The 22,047-nt window shown below is 41.9% G+C and overlaps 2 protein-coding genes across 3 annotated transcripts; both read right to left on the bottom strand.

The window, feature by feature from the left end:
• Positions 1-2,083: 2,083 nt before the first annotated feature.
• On the bottom strand, positions 2,084-4,210 carry LOC21398657 (dehydrodolichyl diphosphate synthase 2). The gene is made up of 4 exons (XM_024174249.1): positions 3,710-4,210; positions 3,353-3,420; positions 3,237-3,249; positions 2,084-3,127 (listed from the first exon to the last, which is right to left on the bottom strand). The coding sequence occupies exons 1-4, from the start codon at positions 4,187-4,189 to the stop codon at positions 2,588-2,590; spliced, it is 1,101 nt and encodes a 366-aa protein (XP_024030017.1). The 5' UTR covers positions 4,190-4,210; the 3' UTR covers positions 2,084-2,587.
• An 853-nt stretch (positions 4,211-5,063) lies between these two features.
• On the bottom strand, positions 5,064-21,446 carry LOC21398656 (protein root UVB sensitive 5). 2 transcript variants are annotated; one of them, XM_010111311.2, is made up of 15 exons: positions 21,316-21,446; positions 21,149-21,220; positions 20,877-21,034; positions 20,157-20,257; positions 19,905-19,963; positions 19,616-19,662; positions 19,462-19,540; positions 19,298-19,370; positions 19,041-19,130; positions 12,880-12,939; positions 12,654-12,767; positions 6,466-6,526; positions 6,258-6,382; positions 5,834-5,926; positions 5,064-5,750 (listed from the first exon to the last, which is right to left on the bottom strand). In XM_010111311.2, the coding sequence occupies exons 1-15, from the start codon at positions 21,444-21,446 to the stop codon at positions 5,520-5,522; spliced, it is 1,494 nt and encodes a 497-aa protein (XP_010109613.2). In that variant the 3' UTR covers positions 5,064-5,519. The 2 variants fall into 2 exon arrangements, with proteins under 2 accessions (XP_010109613.2, XP_024030029.1); XM_024174261.1 differs by having other exon boundaries at positions 21,149-21,208.
• Between the last annotated feature and the right edge of the window lie 601 nt (positions 21,447-22,047).

Raw genomic sequence — 22,047 nt, 5'->3', positions numbered from 1 at the left:
CAAGACTTAAAGAAACGAAGTTGTGAGTTGCGCCGGAATCGATTAGAACAATCCTCATTTTGAGCAATCATTCCATGAAGCTTCATAGTCTTCGGTGTCGAAAGCCCAACCACGGAATTCAAGGACAACTCAATAAGCTCGGGCTACCCTTCCTCCCAACGGCCTTAGGCATGTCAAGATCTTCCTCTTCACACTCCGTTGCATCATCATCGCTAACCAACATGATTCGGAGCTCTTTCCTCTTACATCGATGCCCCAAAGTGAACTTCTCATCGCACCTAAAACACAACTCCTTATCTTTCTTCTCTTGTAACTCGGAATCCGACAACTTGTGAAAAGGAAAGTCTCGCTTTTGAGTTGCTGTTTTGTCCAAAGTGGCTGGAGCTCGCGGTTGACGCTCTACTCCCGGCAATGTCCTAGCAAGAAATGTAGTGAATTAAGCCCTTGGACCACTAGAAAATTGTGGTCTTGACATTCTTGTTCCCGAGACCTCTCGACGAAGCAACTCATTCTTCTTGCAAAGATTCCTTTCAAAATTTCTTCCGGAACATCTTGAAGCGGAGCTGTAGAAACCTCAAACTGCCTACGATATTCCGCCACTGTTCCTTCTTGTCGGATCACCAAAAACTTTTCACAAAGATTTCCTTCCTGCGAATAATGGAAACGTTGTAAAAGCGACAATTTGAAGTTTGTCCAGCCGTGAAAAGGTCGGCGACCATTCTGCCACTAGAACCAAGATAGGGTGTCTCCCTCTAAAGCTATGCCGACAGTGATCAATTTTTCCCTTTCTAAGCAACAGTTGATGGAAAAGAAGTGCTCCATTCGAAACACCCAGCCGTTGGGGTCATCGCCGCTAAAAATTGGACACTCTACCTGCTGCCAGCGGTAAGCAGCCCACTCCTCATTCACCGGCAACTCCTCAAGTACGCCTCTGCTATCCCAGCCCTCCTTGAACCGTACTCCTACATTAGGAATTCCTCCTCTTTTCACTCCTCGATAACCATCCCCACCAAAACCATAGCGCCAATCACAAAATCCATGGTTTTCAAATTCCACGAAAACGCCACACCCCTCACCCCGACACCCAGTCACGTTTTCCCCTTGGGCACCCATCAGAACCTCTCTTCGGAAGTCACGCTCGTCCTCCCTCCCTTCACGACATAGACCTCGCGAAACCCTGGGGTCCGCCGGTCGATCTCCTCCTTGCGCACGCAAACCAAAAGTTCCCGCCAATAACGTCACATTCTGCAAACCCCTAGGGTCCGTCAATCGCTCATCGTTTCGCGCGCGTAACCTGATGATTTCTGCCATACACGACCCCGGTCGGAAACACCTGGCGATCTTCGTCTAGCACGGATGTCGGAACGCCTGTCTTCTCCGGGCCGCGAACAATTTCATCTGTTCTTCCATTAGCCGACAGAGCTCAGTAAGATTCTGAGTTAATTCCTCCTTAACCTCCCCGATTCCCTTCTCTATCTCACCGATCCCTTTTTCCATCAAAGCCCTAACTTCCTTAATCTCCTTCTCTACGGATTCAAACCGCTCATCTGATTCCTTACCCGCCATTACCGCCTAGAATTATAGCTATGATACCAAAATGATAAAAGCTGAGTAATTTCTACAAACAGAAATGAATCAAGAAGAAAGAAAGTATGATCTTTATTGAATCACCAGAATGAATTACAAAGCAGTTCTTCGAGGTACTGCAAAACCTCCCATGTTTAGCCTAAGCCAAAACTTCCTCAACAAGACTCCAGTTCTTTCCTATCCTAACACTTGCTCTCTGTTTCTATTTATTCACTCCCCTCCACCGATCCATCCCTTATTCACACTCTCTATTTCCTAACTGCTAACAAACTAACAACTAATATATCCCCACAACCATTTATTCTCTCCTGCCCTTCCTAACAAAAACCTGCCTAAGCAAAGGCTTAGTCTTATCATTGGGAAGGAAAGAATAATGGAAAAGTAGAGGGGAAGGGTGGGGATGCGATGGGATCCTAAGAAAGAGATGCAACATATTTGAAACATGTGACTTACATGATAACAACTAATAATTTGAAAAGAGCGTATCTATCTGGTAACAATATGTGTAAACAATTGGACAAAGATTATGTTATTCAGCATTTCTTTTTCTGTCAAAATGGTGTAGTCGTGTAGCATAATGCGTGTACCTGATACTATACATATCATTTGAAGCAATCTGGCAAGCTTGGTGCAGTTCACTCCATCCCAGCAATTTAGCTGATGCTGTTATCACGGGCTTAGGTACAGAGAGCACTTGCACTCTGGAGACTGAAGTAATATCAAGAAAAGTACATGCATCTTCGGATGAGCTTGCTCGTCTTAAATTGTTAACAAGATAAACATGAAAGTAATATTTCAGTACCCAAATTCTCCCAGGAGAAAGATGCAGCTTTCTTCAGACAATTTTCAGAAAACTCCAAGGCAGTTTGCAGAGTCAGCTCTTGTATGTCCCAATGAGAAACTCAAGTGGTTATTGGAACTTGCTTAGTGGACGTCAATAGTTACTATTCTATGTTCCTCCTTTCACAAAAGAACAAGAAAGAAAGAGAAAAATAACTAACTACTCAATACTCTTTACTCCATAACGTCGTTGTCTACATTGGAAGGTTCGTAAAGCCTCTAGAAAGTCAAATTTTCCAAAATCAGGCCAGAGGGATGGTGAAAAGAACAGTTCTGTATATGCCAACTGCCACAAGAAGAAATTGCTAATCCTAAGTTCACCACTAGTCCGTAAAAGCAGATCGGGGTAGGGGAACTTTGTACAACTCGTCACAAGTTCCTCTTCAACCAGAGACTCAGTCACATCGTCAGGAGCGAGAACACCGTCCGTTACTTTGATGGCAATCTTTCTGCAAGCTTGAACAATGTCATACTGCCCACTATAGCTCACTGCAACAACCAGTTGGAGACGAGAATTATTCTTTGTGCTTTCCTGTACATTGGCTATCAATTCCTGCAGTGAACTTGGGAGCTTAGTCGTATCCCCAATTATAGAAACTCGGATGTTTTCCCTGTTTAGTGAATCAATCAAGTACATTTCATTACAATTGTTTCTAGCCAGTAATCCCAAAAGCAAAATCCTAAATTCCACATAGAAAAGCTAACAAATCTCATCCCTTTGAACTATGACCACTTGGGTTCATCCTGGATTAGAGGACAACTGTATAATCTGAGATAAGAATGGTTCTTTTGTGAAATCGGATTTTCACAAAGACTATTTTTCTAATTTGCGAAATAAATGTTGAAATAAATACATATGTAAACTAACAAAAACTACTTCTTCAAACTACAACCAGAAAATCTCAATCAGTTCCACAACGATTACTGGAGAAAGCTTCCTAATTCATTTTTTACTCCTTGTTCGAATAGACTCATCAGGAACTCAACTTCCACCTGCATTATTGAGATTACAATTTGTCTATCGAGTTATATATTTTCAACAGTGATTTAAAGAAAGTAACGATTGACAATATGGCCAACTTTGTAATGTGTCCACTTATCAAAACTTCAATTGATTTAAAAAAAAAAAAAAAACCCTACGATTACACTATCAAACTTCAAACCTGTTACTTTGAATTCGTCATTGTGGTGCACTATTAACTGCTAAATAAATAATTAATTCTAGAAGCTTCGAAAGAGAATCTTAAATCTGAGATATTACACGAAAGAAGAAGATACTGACTTTCGGACGGAACCAAATGTCAATCGAGAAGGCGAAGACGGTGAGAAACTCAATGCCTAATTTGCAACAATGCTCAACCACCGCTCTCAGTGACCGGAGACCCGCCTCGTAGCGCGAATCCACCGGCAAGTCCCTGAGGCGGGCCCAGCGGCGGTTCCCGTCCATGATAACCGCCACGTGCTTGGGCAGAGACTCTCGCCGGAGACCGGCCGAGAAGAGATACGAATCGTCGGACTGTTTCCCATCCGGCGACGGGGTTTGGAGCCCTAAAGGCTTCTTCAAGTTCCCAATGTCACCTCTCTCCTCGGCTTCTTGTTCTGTGATTTCGCGCTGCACGGAGACGCGGACAGGCGCGTGAGGACAAGGCGGGAGGAGGAGGTGCCGCGCGTGAGAGTTTGGGGGGAGGGGAATGAGGTTGGGTCGAGGGAAGAGAGGGTTCGCCATTAGTGAGGGAAGTGAGAGTTGGAGAGAGAGAGACATTTTATGAGAGAGAGAGAGACATTTTATGAGAGAGAGAGAGAGAGAATGGGAACGAACGTTTTGGGCGGGTTTAAGGAAGAAGTCCTCTTTGATTATGTTTGATTTTCACATATATTTTTGGCGCGAGATTGTTTTTTGTTTATTTATTTATTTTTAGGAAAGTAGAATAATTACATTTTCTATAAATTTTTTTTTAAAATTTTGGTTTTCAACTCTTAAGCGTGTGAATTTCACTAATTCATTTACATTATTAACTTCAGAAATATTCTTAAAGTTTAAATATTCTGTTACCATAAATTGATGGAACAAGACAAGAGGAGCAATAAATTGAGACAAATGTTTAGAATTTATGGACTAAAAATGTGGCAGAATAATGCAAGAGAAAGAACAACATTTTGTGTCCGGTCCGCCATAGTTTGGAAGACATGAAATTAACCTTCGTTTTTTTTGTTCTTTTTTTCTTGGTAGGAAATGATTATGCAAATTAATCTTACTAGTTTAGATTATCAAAGAATGCAGTCATATAAAACTTTCTCAATGGAGCTGGAGCCACTAACTCCACTATTGTTATTTATAATTTTTTACATCTGTAGATCATAAATCAATATTTATTTAAAGTAATTATAACATTTCCAGTTTCAGGGAAAAAAAATGCAAAAATATGAGAACAAAGCCTTGCCTTCTTTTCTAGCTGATTTTCCTTTGGCGAGTCTAGTTTGATCACAGGGCTGCTAAAACCCATATATTTCTATGTGACAATTTGTAATTAACTCTTAAAGTTAAAAATCATTATAATAGCTACCCAAAAAAAGGGAAAAAATGATTATTCTAGCATTTCAGTTTTAGGTACATTTCTTTAAACAGAAAATGGCATTCAAATCCATGATGTTTTGTCTTCCCAAGATAAGAATCCTTTGGGAGAGTAGAGTCGTAGACCTGTGAATTAAAAAGGACAAATCCTTTTCTTTTCCTCTCGTTGGACACCTCTTCTTCTGTTAAGGGGTACAATCCAAATTGGCAAAACATAAATGCCGTTAATGGTAATGCAAAAGTCCATTTAAAAGTCAGAAACTACTACAACCAACTCTTCATGAATGCAATGCCCAAGTCCTTGTAAGCAGATCATTATCATCCCAAATAACCTTGCAAGCCCAGCTACTACATTGTTGAACACTGGCACATGGGAATCCGTACTGATAGCAGCACTTCGATGGTTAGTATCTTTGCAATCTGTATCGATCCAGCCATATCGGACCACCTTTCAAAAGGCACGGAGTAAAAACTCAGTCCCAAACCGATCACAAAGACATTTTGAAAGACTTTCGAGCAATCAAACAGGATCCATTTGGTAGATTAAGACTTCCTTAGGAACTTTAAGTTTGATTTCATTTATATCCCATCCAGTCTGATTTAGCTGTTGGATGAAGTCCTCATAGCTATCTTCCATCTTTGACAGGCTGCGTGCTATCTGGTCCAAGGCATTATCTTGACGGTTCCAGTTCTCATGTAGCCAATAAGTCTGCCACACACTTCGCAAGACCGAGACACTACTCGCCCCGACCTGCATTGGCACTCAGGACACGAAGATTAATAGAGATAAGAATAGTTGGTTTCTACAGTTGCTGCAAATGATGTATTTTATACCTTGAATGAAACAAAGACCTCAAAGTCCCTTTCTTGTTGGTTCACCACAAGAATATATTTCTCCTTCTCATATAGTTTCAGAAGCGACTTCAACTGTAAATCAAGAGTGAATAGTAATAACAACGAGAATTACAGGATACAAGTTTAAATCTACTTCTTAAGCATTTTGTAATACCAAAAGAGGTCAGATAATTATATTCAACAACAACAACAAGCCTTAATCCCATCAATTATGTTCACATAAAAAAAAAAATTTCCTTGAAAAACAATGGTGCTCTAAGCATTAATAAGAATCCAAACAAAATAGTATCACATCAGGTTTTATTATCTTTCAGAAATTGAATATGAAGTACATGACGGCTCCATCAAAATTTCCCTTTTTCCCCCCTTTATATCCAATAAAATAAGGAATTTTAAGGATTACCGTGGAAACAGATCTCTCAGCAACAGCACCCATAAATTCTTCCAAAGGCACGCCAAAAACAATTCGTGGCTTCATGAATCTTTGCCACAATAATATATTTTCTTCCTTATTGCAATCAACATATCCTGTAAGGAAGCTGTCAAAAGGGTGTTCATTGGTGTCACATTTTTGTTTTATTTCATATGAAAAACAATAATTTGAAATCTACCTGGAACCGTAGAATGTAATACATGTGATTTTACTAGTATACGGGCACGCTTAAGATTTATCTGTCAGGAAAATAGAACAGAAAGAAGAGTTCGTCAATGAATCTAACATATATAAAAGAGGCAAAGATGTTGCTCCTCTTTTTGCCACATGTCAACCTCTCATTTCTCTCTTTGGTTTTTATTTTTACATTTTCTTATTTCTAATCTTTCTTTTGTCTATTTTTACTTTTTACCAAATACTTCCATTATCTTTTTTCACTTTACTCTATTTAAAATTAATTTTATATGTAACCCATAAATAATTTATTATGTGATTTTTTTCTTCTTTTTTTTTCCTTTAAATGTGCTCTACTATTTTTTTTTTCTATTTTATTAAACTCAATTATTAGGTGAGTAATAAATAAATACAACTAAATGTTAGAAGAAATTATAGATTTTCATATAAAAAGTATAACGAATGCACGCGCGCGGGGCGCATACTTATAATTAATTAACAGAATAAAGACGCAGTCATTATTATTGTCTTAGTGTTTATTATTATTGTAAGACCCGTACTGAAAAACGTTTACACTAGGAGAGGTAAGAGTGACAAAACGACTAGAGTTGGGGGCCAAGGAGTAATTTAAGAAAGTGGCTAGACAGGTGACGTGGCAAAGGCAAGTATGAATCAGGGTATTTGGGGGGTAGGAAAAGGTTAGGGCAAGGCAGTCGAATTCTCTTGATTGTCTCTGTGTTGTTCCCACCGTCGGTGGCTAGGAGTTCCGGAGTACTCGAAATCTCCGGGTTTATCTTGTTAGATTGTCTACTGTAATTAATCGTTGTTTGCCGGTTGAATTCAATAAAAGCTACCTTGATTCCTTTCAATTTCTTCTCGTTGTGCATCTGTGTGAGTGAGTGTTGTGTGTTGGGCTACGATTAACCAGGTTCCTTACAAACTGGTATCAAAGCTGTACGATCCATGGTGCCCAAACCGGCAGAGACATAGAGGCTGGTCGCGGCAGAGAAGGGGCTGACGGTGGTGCAGTCCCTAACGTCCGAGCAGATCCCGTAGATCCGGGAGGAAAACGATGGGTTGAGGGAGGAAAGGAGAAATCAGATCGGCGGGGTCCACGAGGTACTGCGCCGGCTGGAAGATCTCATGGGTCGCCGGCCAACTCCGCCGGAGCAAGGGTAAGTGCTCCAGCGTGACCAAAATGGCCCGAATCCAGGCGATCTGCGACGGGGAGGTCTGATTGTCGCCGACCCAGTCGCAAACGAGGTCGCGCCGCCATGGGATGGAGGTCCGGAGGTCGGACGACGGCCGCGCGAGGCAGCGGGGGTGGTTGGACGCGGCCTGGACGAGAGAGGAAGGAGGCGTGGTCCTATTTGGCCGCCGGATCTGGGTTGGGAGCACCATGCCGACCCAGTTAGGGAACCTCCGAGAGAAAGTGGTGGACGCCTAGACCGGGAACCCAGCCTCGATCGGGGACCCATGGGGGCACGACGGGTTAACCACTTCAACCTTGGAGTAGCGGGGAATGGTGGAAGAGTTGGCGGGGCACCTAGCCGTCGAGTTGGGGAAGTTTGGGAGGAGAACGAGGATGAACCTAGGCGGGCCAGGGGAGGACAGTAGTGGGATTGGGAGCGGGGACAGCGGCTCGAGATGCCGGAAGGTCGGGAAATAGGGGAAATACGTGGAAGGAGAGTGGAGATGCCGAGCTTTTCCGGCGAGGACCCTTATGGGTGGCTATTCCAAGCTGAGCAATATTTCGATGTGTATGAGGTGCGGGAACGAGATAAGGTGGCGGTGGCTTCCATGTGTATGGAAGGGCAAGCTTTGAAATGGTTCAGATGGACCGATTCTCAAGATCCGTTCAGCGAATGGTGGGACTTGAAGGCAGCGATTTTGAAGAGGTTTAGTAGAGCTAAGGAGGGGGATCCGATGGAGAGACTTATGGCCTTGAGACAGGTGGGGTCAGTGGCGGACTACCTAGACCGTTTTGAGCTGCTGTTAGCACCGGTGCGTGCCGAGTGCTTTTTACAAGGGTGTGTTTCGAAATGGACTTAGGGAAGATGTGCGCGTCGAGGTCAAAATGCATAAGCCGACGGCACTCCAAGAAGTTATGGAGATGGCCTAGCAGATCGAAGATCGGAATGAATCGGTGGAAAGAATGGGAAGATTTTTTGAGCGGCCGCGTTGGGGATTTGGGACGGTCATATTCGTTCAGCGAGGCCCCTAGTGGCCGCGGGCCTTTTGTGGGGAGCTCCCTTCGATCCAATGCCGGAAGAGAGGGAAGGGAGATCGGTCGTGGACGGGCCACGGCATCTGCTTCCAATAGTCCGGGGGGAGGAGGAGCGAGTGGCTATAGGAGCTTGTCTGAGGATGAAGTGCAACAACGAAGGGCAAGAGGACTTTGTTTCAAGTGTGATGAAAAATACAGCCCCGGGCATCGGCATAAGAGCAAGCAGCAACTTCAATTATTGCTGGCCACCGAGGACGAGTCGGATGGGGAAGGTGAACCAAAGGAGGAAGGGAACTCCGAAACTGAACAATCAGAAGAGAAGGTAGACCTTTCCCTTAACTCTATGATGAGATTTAATTCCGCAAAAACTATGAAAGTTAAAGGCACAATTGGCTCCCGAGTGGTGGTGGTGTTGATTGATAGTAGGGCGTCTCATTGCTTTGTGTTTGAGACGATTGTGAAAGAATTAGGACTACCACGTGATTTCGACCAAATGCGGGGTGTAGGTCGGCAACGGTATGTGTTTCAAGCAACATGGAGTATGTAGGGGAATGGAGTTGTCCATACAAGGGATCACGGTGGTAGAAGATTTCTTCCTATGTGATTTAGGAAGCACGGAAATTGTTTTGGGAGTTACATGGTTGCGGACCTTGGGAGAAGTGTGGGCAGATTGGTCTCGGTTCACCATGAAATTCAAGGTGAGGGACAATTGGGTGAGTTGGATTAGGGATCCCGCTTTATGCTGTACGCCAGTGAGTTTTCGTTCGCTGACTCGAATGGTAGGGGGCAGACAAGTGGGGGTATTGTTGGAACTCTGTGAGGTGGTAGGGCGGAAGGATGGTAAGCAATCAGTAATCGTACCGGGGGATTTGCAGGATGTCATAGAGGGGTTCAGGGATATTTTTGAGGAAATTAAAGGGCTGCCCCCAAAACGGGCGCGCGACCACCGGATTGTATTGAAGGACGGGGCTGATCCTCCTAACATTCGGCCTTACCGCTATCTGCACTTCCAAAAAGGGGAGATTGAGAGATTGGTGGCCGACATGATTTCTTCCGGGATCATTCGACCTAGTAGCGGCCTATTCTCTAGTTCGGTAATCTTAGTGAAGAAGAAGGATGGGAGTTGGCGCTTCTGTGTCGATTACCGGACTTTGAATCAATAGACCGTGCCGGATAAATTTCCGATTTCAGTCATCGATGAGTTACTAGATGAGCTCCACAGAGCGAAGGTGTTTTCTAAGTTGGATTTGAGAGCGGGGTACCACCAAATACGGGTTCATGAAGACGATGTAGAGAAAACCGCCTTTCGGACACACGAGGGCCACTATGAGTTCTTGGTGATGCCTTTTGGCCTTACTAATGCACCGGCGACGTTTCAAGCCCTTATGAACTCGATCTTCCGCCCATTCCAACGCCGACTTGTCTTGCTGTTTTTTGATGACATCTTAGTATATAGTCGGACCATGGAAGAGCATCAGGGCCATTTGGTTAAGGTATTAGAGGTGTTGAAGCGAGAGAAGCTGTTTGCTAACTTGAAGAAATGTGCGTTTGGCCGCCATAGCTTGGAGTATCTCGGCTACATCATTTCGGGCAAGGGGGTTGCGCCGGACGCTTCGAAAGTGGCCGCCATTAACTCTTGGCCGACTCCTAAGAGTGTCCGAGACCTGCGGGGGTTTCTTGGTTTGACCGGTTACTATCGTCGGTTTGTGCGGGGCTACGGTGAGATTGCACAGCCCTTGACCAATTTGCTCAAGCGAGGTGGTTTCGGTTGGGAGGAAGAGGCGGTAGGAGCTTTTGCGTCCCTTAAGAGGGCCATGACCACATTACCGGTGTTGGCTATGCCAGACTTTAGCAAGACCTTTGTGATTGAGACCGATGCATCGGGGGCTGGCCTAGGGGCTGTCCTTATGCAAGAGGGCCGGCCCATTGCTTTTTTTAGCAAAGCACTATCGGAGACAAGTAGGCTGAAGTCGGTTTATGAGAGGGAGTTGATGGCAGTGGTGTTTGCCATACAAAAGTGGCGTCACTACTTGCTGGGACGACGCTTTGTGGTCCGCTCCGACCAACAAAGTCTCCAGTACCTATTGGATCAGCGAGTGCTTCCACCGGAGCAATTGCGATGGGTTACCAAGCTTCTTGGGTATGATTTTGAAGTGTAGTTCAAACCGGGAGCCACTAATAGAGTGGCGGATGCGTTGTCTAGAAGGGGTGATGAGCAGCCCATTACTTTTACAGCCATTTCCATTCCACAGCTGTTGGATGTGGGGGACATTGAAGGGGGCAGCGGGGGGATGACCAGTGTTCGGGGTTGCTAGCAAAATTAATGGCCGGGGAGCAAGTTCGGGATGGATACAGTGAGAAGGAGGGGTTGTTGCTCTATAAAGGACGGGTGGTTTTACCGCATTCCTCACCATGGATACCTTGGTTGTTGCACGAGTTCCACGACTCAGTGATTGGTGGCCATTCGGGATTCTTTCGCACTTATAAGCGGGTGTCAAGCAATGTGTTTTGGCCGGGCATGAAAGAGGAAATATGGGACTATGTGGCTCGGTGCAAGGTTTGCCAAAGTGCCAAAAGCGAGGCTATGCTTCCGGCGGGGCTGTTGCAACCCCTTCCAATTCCTAATAGGATTTGGGAGGACATTTCCATGGATTTCATAGGCGGCCTCCCTAAATCGGAGGGGCAGGACACAATCCTAGTTGTGGTGGATCGGTTGTCCAAGTTTGCACATTTTTGCCCCCTTGCTCATCCATTCACTGTGAAGTCTGTGGCAGAGTTGTTCGTACGTGATATAGTTCGGCTTCACGGGTTCCTCGTTCAATTGTGAGCGATCGTGATCCTATCTTTATGAGTTCATTTTGGAGAGAGCTCTTCAAACTCCAAGGAACTCAGTTGCACACAAGCTCAGCCTATCACCCCGAGTCCGATGGCCAAACCGAGCGGGTCAACCGCTGTTTGGAGACATATTAACGGTGTTTGGAGACAAGAAGCGTAATGAGAAGTTGGCTCCTCGCTACTATGGTCCATTCGAGATTGCCGAGAGGATTGGTACCGTTGCATACCGGCTCCTGCTTCCGAAAGACGCACGTATCTACCCGGTCTTCCATGTTTCGCAGCTCAAGGCTTTTCGGGGGACACTCTAGCAAGTCAGCCCCTGCCGTCACAGCTTACAGAGGAGCTCGAGCTCTTGGTTCGACCAGCAGCCATGTTGCAAGCACGTTATTCTCACGTTGGAGAACCTTCTGACTTGGACCTCCTCATTCAATGGGAGGGGCTGCCGGAGGGGGAGGCTACTTGGGAGCCACTAGACTCAATTCCTCGCCAATTTCCTGACTTCTAGGGACAAGGTTGATCTCGAGAGGGGGGGGGGGTATTGTCAAATGCGTACTGAAAAACGTTTACACTAGGAGAGGTAAGAGGGACAAAAAGACTAGAGTTGGGGGCCAAGGAGTAATTTTAGAAAGTGGCTAGACAGGTGACGTGGCAAAGGCAAGTAGGAATCAGGGAATTTGGGGGGTAGGAAAAGGTTAGGGCAAGGCAGTTGAATTCTCTTGATTGTCTCTGTGCTGTTCCCACTGTCGGTGGCTAGGAGTTCCGGAGTACTCAAAATCTCCGGGTTTATCTTGTTAGATTGTCTACTGTAATCGTTGTTTGCAGGTTGAATCAATAAAAGCTACCCTGATTCCTTTTAATTTCTTCTCGTTGTGCATCTGTGTGAGTGACTGTTGTGTGTTGGGCTGTGATTAACTAGGTTCCTTACGATTATTATTTTAATTCACAGAATATGCGAGTATATAAAGTCAATACTCAGATAAAATGACCTCGATATAGCACACAGAAACTGATTCATTCCATTCACCTACTTTAACCTTAAATAAGTTTTTCCACATTGTATTGTCTTTCATGTCACAGACAGAATAAGTGGAATGTCATAGGAAGAGGAATTCGTTTTACAATCTTCTTACTATGTTAAACTGTAGAACTGAAAGTGATTGATAACGTAGCCAAAGGTGCAGAAGCCTCATCCCAAACCATGTAAGAGCTAGAACAGGGTATGCCCGTACAAGGCTGGGTGTATCCTGCATTCATTATTGCAAAATCATTAAGATGACACATCAAGAATGTTGTCTGTTAGCAAAAGGCTGTTCTGTGATGAAAATACATTATTCCTAAAAGTTCCAAGCAAGATACCAGTATAAGTATGCCCAAAGCAAGGCCAAGCAGCTGAGCAGCTACTTCCCAAACTTCCTCCTGAAATCTTATATCAATTAATTGTGAAGTTATGAGGTAATTAGTTCTCTTCAAGAAGAGGTTACATAAGATTGAAAATGGGTAGGTAATGATCAACATGTAAATCAGAAACTAGATTATCAGAACTTTAAATGATTTTCTGAACTATTTATGACTTCGCCAAACTAAGACACATAATTTCTTAATGTGATAAACAACTAAACCAAAGTTACTCCACTATATATATATATATATATATTGGAAAGCCAGGCTAATTCAGGACAAAACACATACTGTACAACATTCTAATCTTAGGTGGGCAGCAACAATAAGCTCACTAATACATCATCCAAGCCAGCCAACTGAATTTTCCAGCTTCGTAATAAATAATATATGAAAAATCATTGTAAACTGTAAATTTTTGTAAGTTTCTGAGGAAAAATATAACTCATTTCTTGATTTAATTGGTACAAAACCGGAGTATATATAGGTTACAAAAGACCTAGGTCCCGTGGCTAACAGAATCGGGAAACTAGGAACCCCAATAGGATAGAGAAACTATCCTCAAGATATTCTTAGGATCTTTCCTAAAAAATAGGAACTGCCCCCTAAACTAAGAAAGATATGCGATATCTCCTAACTTAAACAATATCTCCTAATTAATTAATTAATTAATGTACATAATTCAATACTCCCCCTCAAGTTGGGTCATAGATATCTTTTAAACACAACTTGCTAATACAAGAATCAAACCCTGGTCTAAATAACCCCTTGGTTAAAATGTCAGCTATCTGTTGAGATGTTGGCAAGAAGGGTAAACACACAGTTCCGGATTCCATTTTTTCTTTGATGAAATGCCGATCTATCTCCACATGTTTGGTGCGATCGTGTTCAACAGGGTTATTAGCAATGCTAATGGCAGCCTTGTTGTCACTGTAAAGCTTCATTGGAGCTTCTATTGTTAGTTGAAGATCTCCTATAATCCGCTGCAGCCAAATTAACTCACATAGCCCATTAACCATTGCTCGAAATTCTGCCTCTGCACTGCTACGGGCAACAACACTTTGCTTTTTGCTTCTCCATGTAACTAGGTTTCCCCACACAAAGCAACAGTATCCAGTTGTAGACCTCCTGTCAGTCACGGATCCAGCCCAATCAGCTCTGTATAGGCTTCAATTGTTCGGTTGTCATGTTTTCTGAACATTAATCCTTTTCCTGGAGAACCCTTGAGATATCTAAGGATTCGATAGACAGCTTCCATATGAATTTTCTGAGGAGAGTGCATAAATTGGCTTATCATACTCACGGCAAAAGCTATGTCTGGTCTAATGTGTGATAAGTAAATCAACCTTCCAACCAACTTCTGATATCTCGTAGTATCAACCCTGTCACCCTCACTAATCCCGAGTTTTACATTGGGATCAATAGGAGTATCAACTGGTTTGCACCCACTCATTCCAGTATCTTCGAGAAGATCAAGTACATACTTCCTTTGGCTGACCATTATTCCTTCTTTAGATCTTGCTATCTCCATACCTAAGAAATATTTTAGGTTCCCGAGGTCTTTGATCTCAAATTCATCTGCCAAGCACCTTTTCAATCGGGTCGTTTCTAGAATATCATCTCCTGTCAAGATAATGTCATCCACATAGACAATAAGGATGGCAATTCTTCCTTCCTTTGATCTTCTAAAGAAGAGTGTGTGATCTGCCTGAGCTTGAGAATAACCTTGTCTTTTTACCGAGCTTGTGAATTTCTCAAACCATGCTCGTGGTCATTGTTTTAGCCCATAGAGAGATTTCCTCAGTTTGCACACCTTTGAACCAAACTTATCTTCAAAACCGGGTGGAGGATCCATAAAAACCTCTTCTTCTAAATCTCCATTTAAGAATGCATTCTTGACATCTAACTGTTGCAACTGCCAGTCCAAGTTTACCACGATTGAGAGAAGAACCCGTACAGTATTTAGTTTAGCTACTGGTGCAAAAGTCTCAGAGTAATCTATGCCATAGGTTTGAGTGAAACCTTTGGCCACTAGACGTGCTTTATACCCTTCCAGTGATCCATCAGATTTGAACTTGACCGTGAATACCCATTTGCACCCAATAGTTTTCTTCTCCTTTGGCAAATTTATAACCTCCCATGTTTGATTCTTCTCCAGAGCCCTCATCTCCTCTAAAACAGCCGCTTTCCATTCGGGTACCTGAAATGCATCTCTAATACTCTTCGGAATTTCCACATGTGAGAGTTGAGTAACAAAGGCAAGGAAACACGGAGATAGCTTTTTATAAGAAACAAAATGGGACATGGGATATAGAGGACGCCTAGTGCATTCTCTAGTTCCTTTTCTTAGTGCAATAGGTACATCAAGCTCATTTGAGAAATTTTCAGCGATTGGACTCAAACCTGAAACTTCTGGACTTGGTATCGAGGTTGGTTCTTGACCATGCTGTAAGTTATTGGTTAATCCACTTGACTTTGGTTCTCTCCTTGAGAAAACTTTCCCAAACCTGTTTTCAGTGTTATTTCTTGTTCTAATTGGACTAACACTGGAAGGAGCCAAATTTTCATTATTTAAAACATCTGCAGAGTTATTCTCTTGATGATTCTCTTCAGAATTTTCGGAATTATTTAAGTTTTGCAAAAAATCCGAATTTTGAAGGGCAAATTCTGATGAAAAATTTTCAAAAAAAGATTCACCTTGATCATGAAAGTCAAAGACTATCTTTTCATCTCCCCCTAAAGCCGTATCGCCTGTGTGTGCTCCCCCTGAAGATGAGGCTGAAAAAATGATTGTTTTTCAAAAAATTGCACATCAAAGGAGACAAAATATTTTCTTTTTTTGGGATCATAACACTTATATCCTTTTTTACTTGGAGAGTAGCCTAAGAAGACACACTTAGTTCCTCTAGGATCAAGTTTTCCTAAGTTTACATCTTTATTGTGGATATAAACAGTGCACCCAAACGTTTTCAGTGGCAGAGTTGATTGAATTTCTGTTTGGGGAAGAATTTTGGAAAATTCACTTATAGGAGTGGCAAAATTCAAAACTTTCGAAGGCATTCTATTTATCAAAAAAGTTGCTGTTAAAACTGCATCTCCCCAACAAATTTTTGGTACTTTATGTGTAAATAACAATGCCCGAGCCACTTCTAATAGGTGCTTATTCTTCCTTTCGGCAATGCCATTTTGTTGAGGCGTGTCAACACAAGAGCTTTGCTGAAAAATGCCATTTTGTGAGAAAAAAACACTCAAATGTTTTGTGAAATATTCACGACCATTGTCACTTCTTAAAACTTTGATTTTTGTTTCAAATTGAGTGTAAATCATGTTATAAAACGTTTTAAAAATGTGTTCCACCTCAGATTTTTGTGTCATCAAGTAAACCCAAGTCATTCTTGTGTGATCATCTATAAAGGTAACAAACCATCGTTTTCCCGAAGGAGTTGATATTCTTGAAGGTCCCCATATATCACTATGCATAAGAGAAAAAGGTTGGGATGGAACATATGGACGAGGGATATATGGAGATCGATGCATTTTTGCTAAAGCACAAATTTTGCATTGAAAAAGAGATGGATCTTTATTTGAGAATAAACTAGGAAACAAATGTTTTAAATAATAAAAATTTGGATGACCAAGCCTAAAATGCCAAAGCATAATGTCATTCTTACTAGAACTAGAAATAACACCCAAGCAAGTATTTGAAACATAATCTTTAGGAAGTGATCCATCGTCAAAGTAGTAAAGTCCACTTAATTTAGCATTGCCAATCATCTTCCCCGAGGCCATGTCCTGAAATTCACAGTAAGATGGAAAGAAATTAGCATGACAGTTTTGGTCAAGAGTTAATTTACTGACTGACAGTAAATTGCATGACAATTTTGGAACATGTAACACATCTTTTAGTGTTAAACATGGAGAAATTTTGATGGAACCCGTCCCTGCTATGGCTGAAAACGAACCATCAGCCACTTGAATTTTTTTATTTCCTGCACAAAGTGGAAAATAAATGGGAACAACTGGTCATATGATCTGTGGCACCAGAATCTATGATCCATGGGCCAGAAATATTTGAGGAAGTGAGGGTAGAAGGAGCTTGATTACCTTGGTGAGCATAAGAGGTAGAAAGAGAATTAGAAATTTGTGAAGACTTAAAGAGTTTTAGAAGATGCTCAATTTGTTCCTTGGTGAATGGAGGCTATACCGAGGTAGATGGTGGCTCTAGAGTAGTCTCAGTCACAATGTTTAACGCCTTGCCTCCCTCCTGTTTCTTCTTCCAATTTGGCTGCCAATTAGGTGGTTTCCCATGAAGCTTCCAGCAGGAATCTTTGGTGTGCCAGTGCCGTTTGCAGTGGTCACACCACGGCTTCTTTTTCTTATCTGGGTCGCCTTCATTGCCACGGACTGCTAAGGCTGAATTTTTAGGCTCTGCTGGTGGCAAGAATGAACCAGTCATGACTCTCTTTCGTCCTTCTTCCTGCCTAAGTTCAGAAAAAACTTCACGGATTGTAGGAAGAGGACGTCTGCCTAGAACACGCCCTTTAACATCGTCAAATCCTGCATTAACCCCTGCTAAAAACATAAAAACACGATCAATTTCTTCCCTTTTTTTAAACCTAGCAAGGTCTTTGGGATTCTCCCATTTGTCATTATAGCAGAGGTCTAAGTCCTACCAAAGTGCCAACATCCTGTTGTAATACGTAGTGATATCTGCCTCCCCCTGCTTGGAATTCCACAGCCGAGTCTTCAATTCAAAGGCTTGTGAAAAATTTTCCAGGTCCGAGTAGGTTTCACGCACGGCCTCCCATACTTCTTGGGCTGACATGAACAGATATGCCTTCCGGATTGATTCCTCCATGGAATTGAGAAGCCATGTAGTGATGAGTGAATTTTTAGACCTCCACTTTCGGAATGAAGGATCAGAATCCTTCGGCTTTGGTTCCTCCCCTGTAAGAAACCCTAGTTTTCCTCGGCCATCTATGGCTAGTTTTATTGATTGGGCCCATTCTAGAAAATTCCTTCCATTCAATCGTACGGTAGTAATTTGAATGGAAGCATTAGGGTTGAAATCAACATTATTAGAAGAGGCAGAGGGTACGGTTTGGGTTGAAGGAAGGTTTTTTGGATTCTTAGCCATGGCGGACAGAGATAAAGTCCTAAACCAGGCTCTGATACCATGTAAGTTTCTGAGGAAAAATATAACTCCTTTCTTGATTTAATTGGTACAAAACCGGAGTATAAATAGGTTACAAAAGACCTAGGTCCCGTGGCTAACAGAATCGGAAAACTAGGAACCCTAATAGGATAGAGAAACTATCCTCAAGATATTCCTAGGATCTTTCCTAAAAAATAGGAACTGCCCCCTAAACTAGGAAAGATATGCGATATCTCCTAATTAATTAATTAATTAATGTACATAATTCAATAATTTTCAATCAACCAATTTGTTACAACCCTTGGGTAGAACTCATCCCCAAAAGTTAGCTTGTAGGGAGAGGGTGCCCAAGTGGTTATAAACCCACATGCTAAGCCCATACTTAAAAAATGTGGGACTCAACTAGGATCCTAACATATCACCACGCTTCTGACACCGACGTCCACGGCGGCCCACTCTGGATGGCTCATTCTGGCCTTTCCAGGTCGCCCCTCCCCAGGTCGCCCCTTCCGCAACGTAAGCCCGAGGTGGGGCATGCTCTGATACTAATTGTTATAACCCTTTGGTAGAACTCATCCCCAAGAGCTAGCCTGTAGGGAGAGGGTGCCCAAGTGGTTATAAATCCACATGCTAAGCCTATATTTTAGCAATGTGGGACTCAACTAGGATCCTAACACAATTACTACGGAAATTGTTACCCTCACTCTACTCATCAGCACCATTGATCTATAAAACAACTCAAGGGCTTGACATTAAGCCTTGTTGAGATGAGTGGAGCCACTGGACAAACTTGTGGGCAGGGAATGGTGAAAAAAAATAACATGGATTTAATAGTAGGATACAAATTCTTTTTTCCCAATCTCAAAGTTCAAAATAAACAAAAAGGCGTCTTCATGAGACAACTGAGCTGACATAAACATCGTTGAAGACTACCATCATGCTCAGAGATGTATTAAGAATATACCTTTGCAGCCACCTCTCCCAGATTTCCTGAGATTGCAAAATGATTTTGTATCACGCGAAATGAAGGATCTTTCAGCCCTCTTGCCACAGCCTGCTTGAATACGAAGCTTGTTATACTAAAAAAAGTTTATAGTTTCAAAATATAGATATCTTATTCACTACAAAATGATGGATAATAATGTTGCACTTATAGTCATAAAATTCAAATAAAATAAAAATAAATAAAAAGAGAGACTATTTGTGCTGAGTATATAATGCCTTTGCAAGATTCCCAATGGATGCCAGTGGCAGGAAATAGGCAGGATATAGTGGCGTTGCAAGATCAAAAATGCTGCACAAGAAATTAGCAAGGAAGATGGCGCGTTACTTCTATTATGATTTAATTTATCTGTCATCATCAAACAAAAAGCTTGATAGACAACCTTCCGGCACTTCCAATAAAGTCAGCATACAAACGCCATTGTTTTGGATCATCATCAAAGAGATTTCCAAATCGGCCACCTGTAAAACAGAGCAACAGTCACTGAAAAGCCTCAGCAGTTTAGCCTTATGTTCCTTTAGCTGAAAGTGGCAGACCGATGAATAAGCGCCCAACAGCTCCAATGCCATCCTTTGATACCCATCTGCAGAAACAATCTTATAACCTAAAGTTCAATCCAGGGACAGGCTAGTTTGAGGTGGTAATGCAAATTTTAAATCCCTATAACACTTTGGAATAAGTTCTGAAAATAAAACATTCATAAGGGATGTCCCATATTTTAATCGTGGTAAGATCCGAGGCTTACACTGAGTAGACTAGGAAACTAGAGCTGCAAATTATAACGGATCAAGGATACATGTACAGAAAGCAAAAATAAAAGTTCACCTGATGGCAGCAGCAGAAGCAGCCGCAGTACTTCCTGAGAATAAGCCAACACCAACAGCCTACAAGTAGCACACAATAAGCAGAACTGTGAATAAAATAGTACTGCGAATTAATGGATAAGTAAGTTCTGAAACTAAATCTCTATTATCTGAATGTGATGTTTAATCCCACATTTTTTTCAGATATTCAAGTAGTGAAACTAGGATGTCAAGCTAGACAATTTAAAGTTACGGACCACAGTTATTAACCAACCTTTAAGAGACTCGACGTGACCAATGTGTGACATATCCATGCAGTAACATTGGTAGGAAACTGTAACAACATGTACTGCAAATAATCATCTGACACGGATCCTGCATCAGACATGAAGAACAGCAAGAACTTGAACAGTAAGACGACTAAGCTTTGGTATCTGACTAAACCAAATTACTAAAAACAAGATTTTAGTCACAGGCCAAATATAATCTTTTTCACTTTTTGTGGTAAATTTTGTTAGGAATTAGACCCTAATCCCCAATACACGAGAGCAATAATAAGGCAAAGAAAATGATAACCGAAGCAGACATAAGATTTATAGTGGTTCACAGTTGATGTGAGAGCCACGTCCATTTTCTTCACTGCAGATTTTCACTATATAAAGTGTTCAAGATGATCTTACACCTCTTAAATCGTCCTACAAGATGTCTCATTCCTCTCTCTATTGATCAAAGAAACAACTGCCCTAAAAAGCCCCTTTCATAGCACAAAGATTTTGGAAAACTAATACCAGGTCGATCTGCAGTTGGCCTTAGGCTCCATTTAACTCAAGAATTTACTCATAGACCACATTTTTTATCAGCCCTTTTTCTGTTTGGAAAAGTTATCCACATATAATAATGTCTAAACTCATCCAACTAATTTTAAAACAGAGGATAGAATTTCTTTTTTTATTATTTAAAAAAAGGACATGGAAAAGAAACGATGTTTAGTCACCTGGGAACCCTGCAGGTAAAACAAAGTCTCTGATAATATCCGGAATCCAATCCAAAAATGTGTTGGAGAATTCTGATCTTTCTGAGTTTTTAGATATTGGTCTATGACTATGTTCCTCAAGAAAAGTTCGTAATTGCAAGTCATCATCCACAACAAACCTGCTCCAGAAACCACAGTTGAAATGAAAGAGCTCAAGAATTGAACATTACAAACAGTAGATGAATAAAAAAAAAAGGAGAGAAAAAGAAAGAAAAAAGTTTCCAAGTAAGAACCTCTTAGCAGTACCATTGCCGTATCTCTCCACCAGTATCACATTCTCGTCTTCATCACACCTAAACCGAAAACTCAAAACAAAACGAGACCAAAATTAAACCAAACGATTGAAATTCCAATTTTCACATTCTTATGATTTCTCGGCAACCAAAGAGAAGAATTATACCTGCGACGATGAGGCCGATTCTCTCCTCCGTTTTGGAGATTGGATTGCGGGCGGCGAATTGTTCTTCTGCGACGACAAATCCTTGTGGAGAGTTCAAAAGCAGACGTAGGGAGTTGCAGAGAGGAAGCCATTTTTGCCCCAAGTAGACTGGTTTGAGTTCAAAAGGAAAACGATACTAAGGGGGACACGTGTCGTCCATCCAGGGGGCTCGTGGTTCCGCTGCCACCACTCAAAATCTACGGCAATTTATTACTGTAGATGAATTAAAATGGTGCCAGGAAACGGCCCCAAACGGATAGCGTATGAGAAGCTCAAAACGGCATCGTTTCAATGAATAGTTGTTGGTGTGCATGTTTTGCACATTTAACCCTGAACTGAACTGGTGGAGTTTTGCAACTTTCTCCTGAATTTTTAATAATAGTAAATTGGCAACTTTCTCCTTCTACTAGATTGGTGACGAAAAAACAAGATTGACGGAAAATTCATTCAGATCGTGACACAAAGTTTTTAATGCTTTAGCTTTTGATCTCTTAAATTTGATTAAAAAAAAATAGAGAAAGATTGATAAACGTGGGCATAGTGCAACAGTTTTGCAAGTTTGATAAAAATTAAAAATTTAAGGAGTAAGTTGTCAAAGTTCTACTGAGTTCAATAGGCAAATATGAAAAATACTTTAATTAATGAGAGGTCTCTCATATTGAAATTGCTTATCAGGATCGGTCCCACATCCTA

The sequence above is a fragment of the Morus notabilis genome, unplaced genomic scaffold (genome assembly GCF_000414095.1).
Source record: "Morus notabilis unplaced genomic scaffold, ASM41409v2 Scaffold751, whole genome shotgun sequence".
Classification (NCBI taxonomy): domain Eukaryota; kingdom Viridiplantae; phylum Streptophyta; class Magnoliopsida; order Rosales; family Moraceae; genus Morus; species Morus notabilis.
Note: the sequence above shows the minus strand (reverse complement) of the source record. Positions and strands in the feature narration are given on the sequence as shown.

Excerpts from the sequence above, each read along its gene's own strand:
- LOC21398657 (XM_024174249.1), bottom strand. The coding sequence starts at position 4,189 with ATGTCTCTCTCTCTCCAACTCTCACTTCCCTCACTAATGGCGAACCCT. Across the intron at positions 3,421-3,709 it reads ACATTTGGTTCCGTCCGAAA|GTGGAAGTTGAGTTCCTGAT; the intron begins GTCAGTATCTTC and ends TCAATAATGCAG.
- LOC21398656 (XM_010111311.2), bottom strand. The coding sequence starts at position 21,446 with ATGGCTTCCTCTCTGCAACTCCCTACGTCTGCTTTTGAACTCTCCACA. Across the intron at positions 19,371-19,461 it reads TTTATTGGAAGTGCCGGAAG|CATTTTTGATCTTGCAACGC; the intron begins GTTGTCTATCAA and ends TTTCTTGTGCAG. Across the intron at positions 12,940-19,040 it reads TGGGAGAGGTGGCTGCAAAG|GAGGAAGTTTGGGAAGTAGC; the intron begins GTATATTCTTAA and ends ATAAGATTTCAG.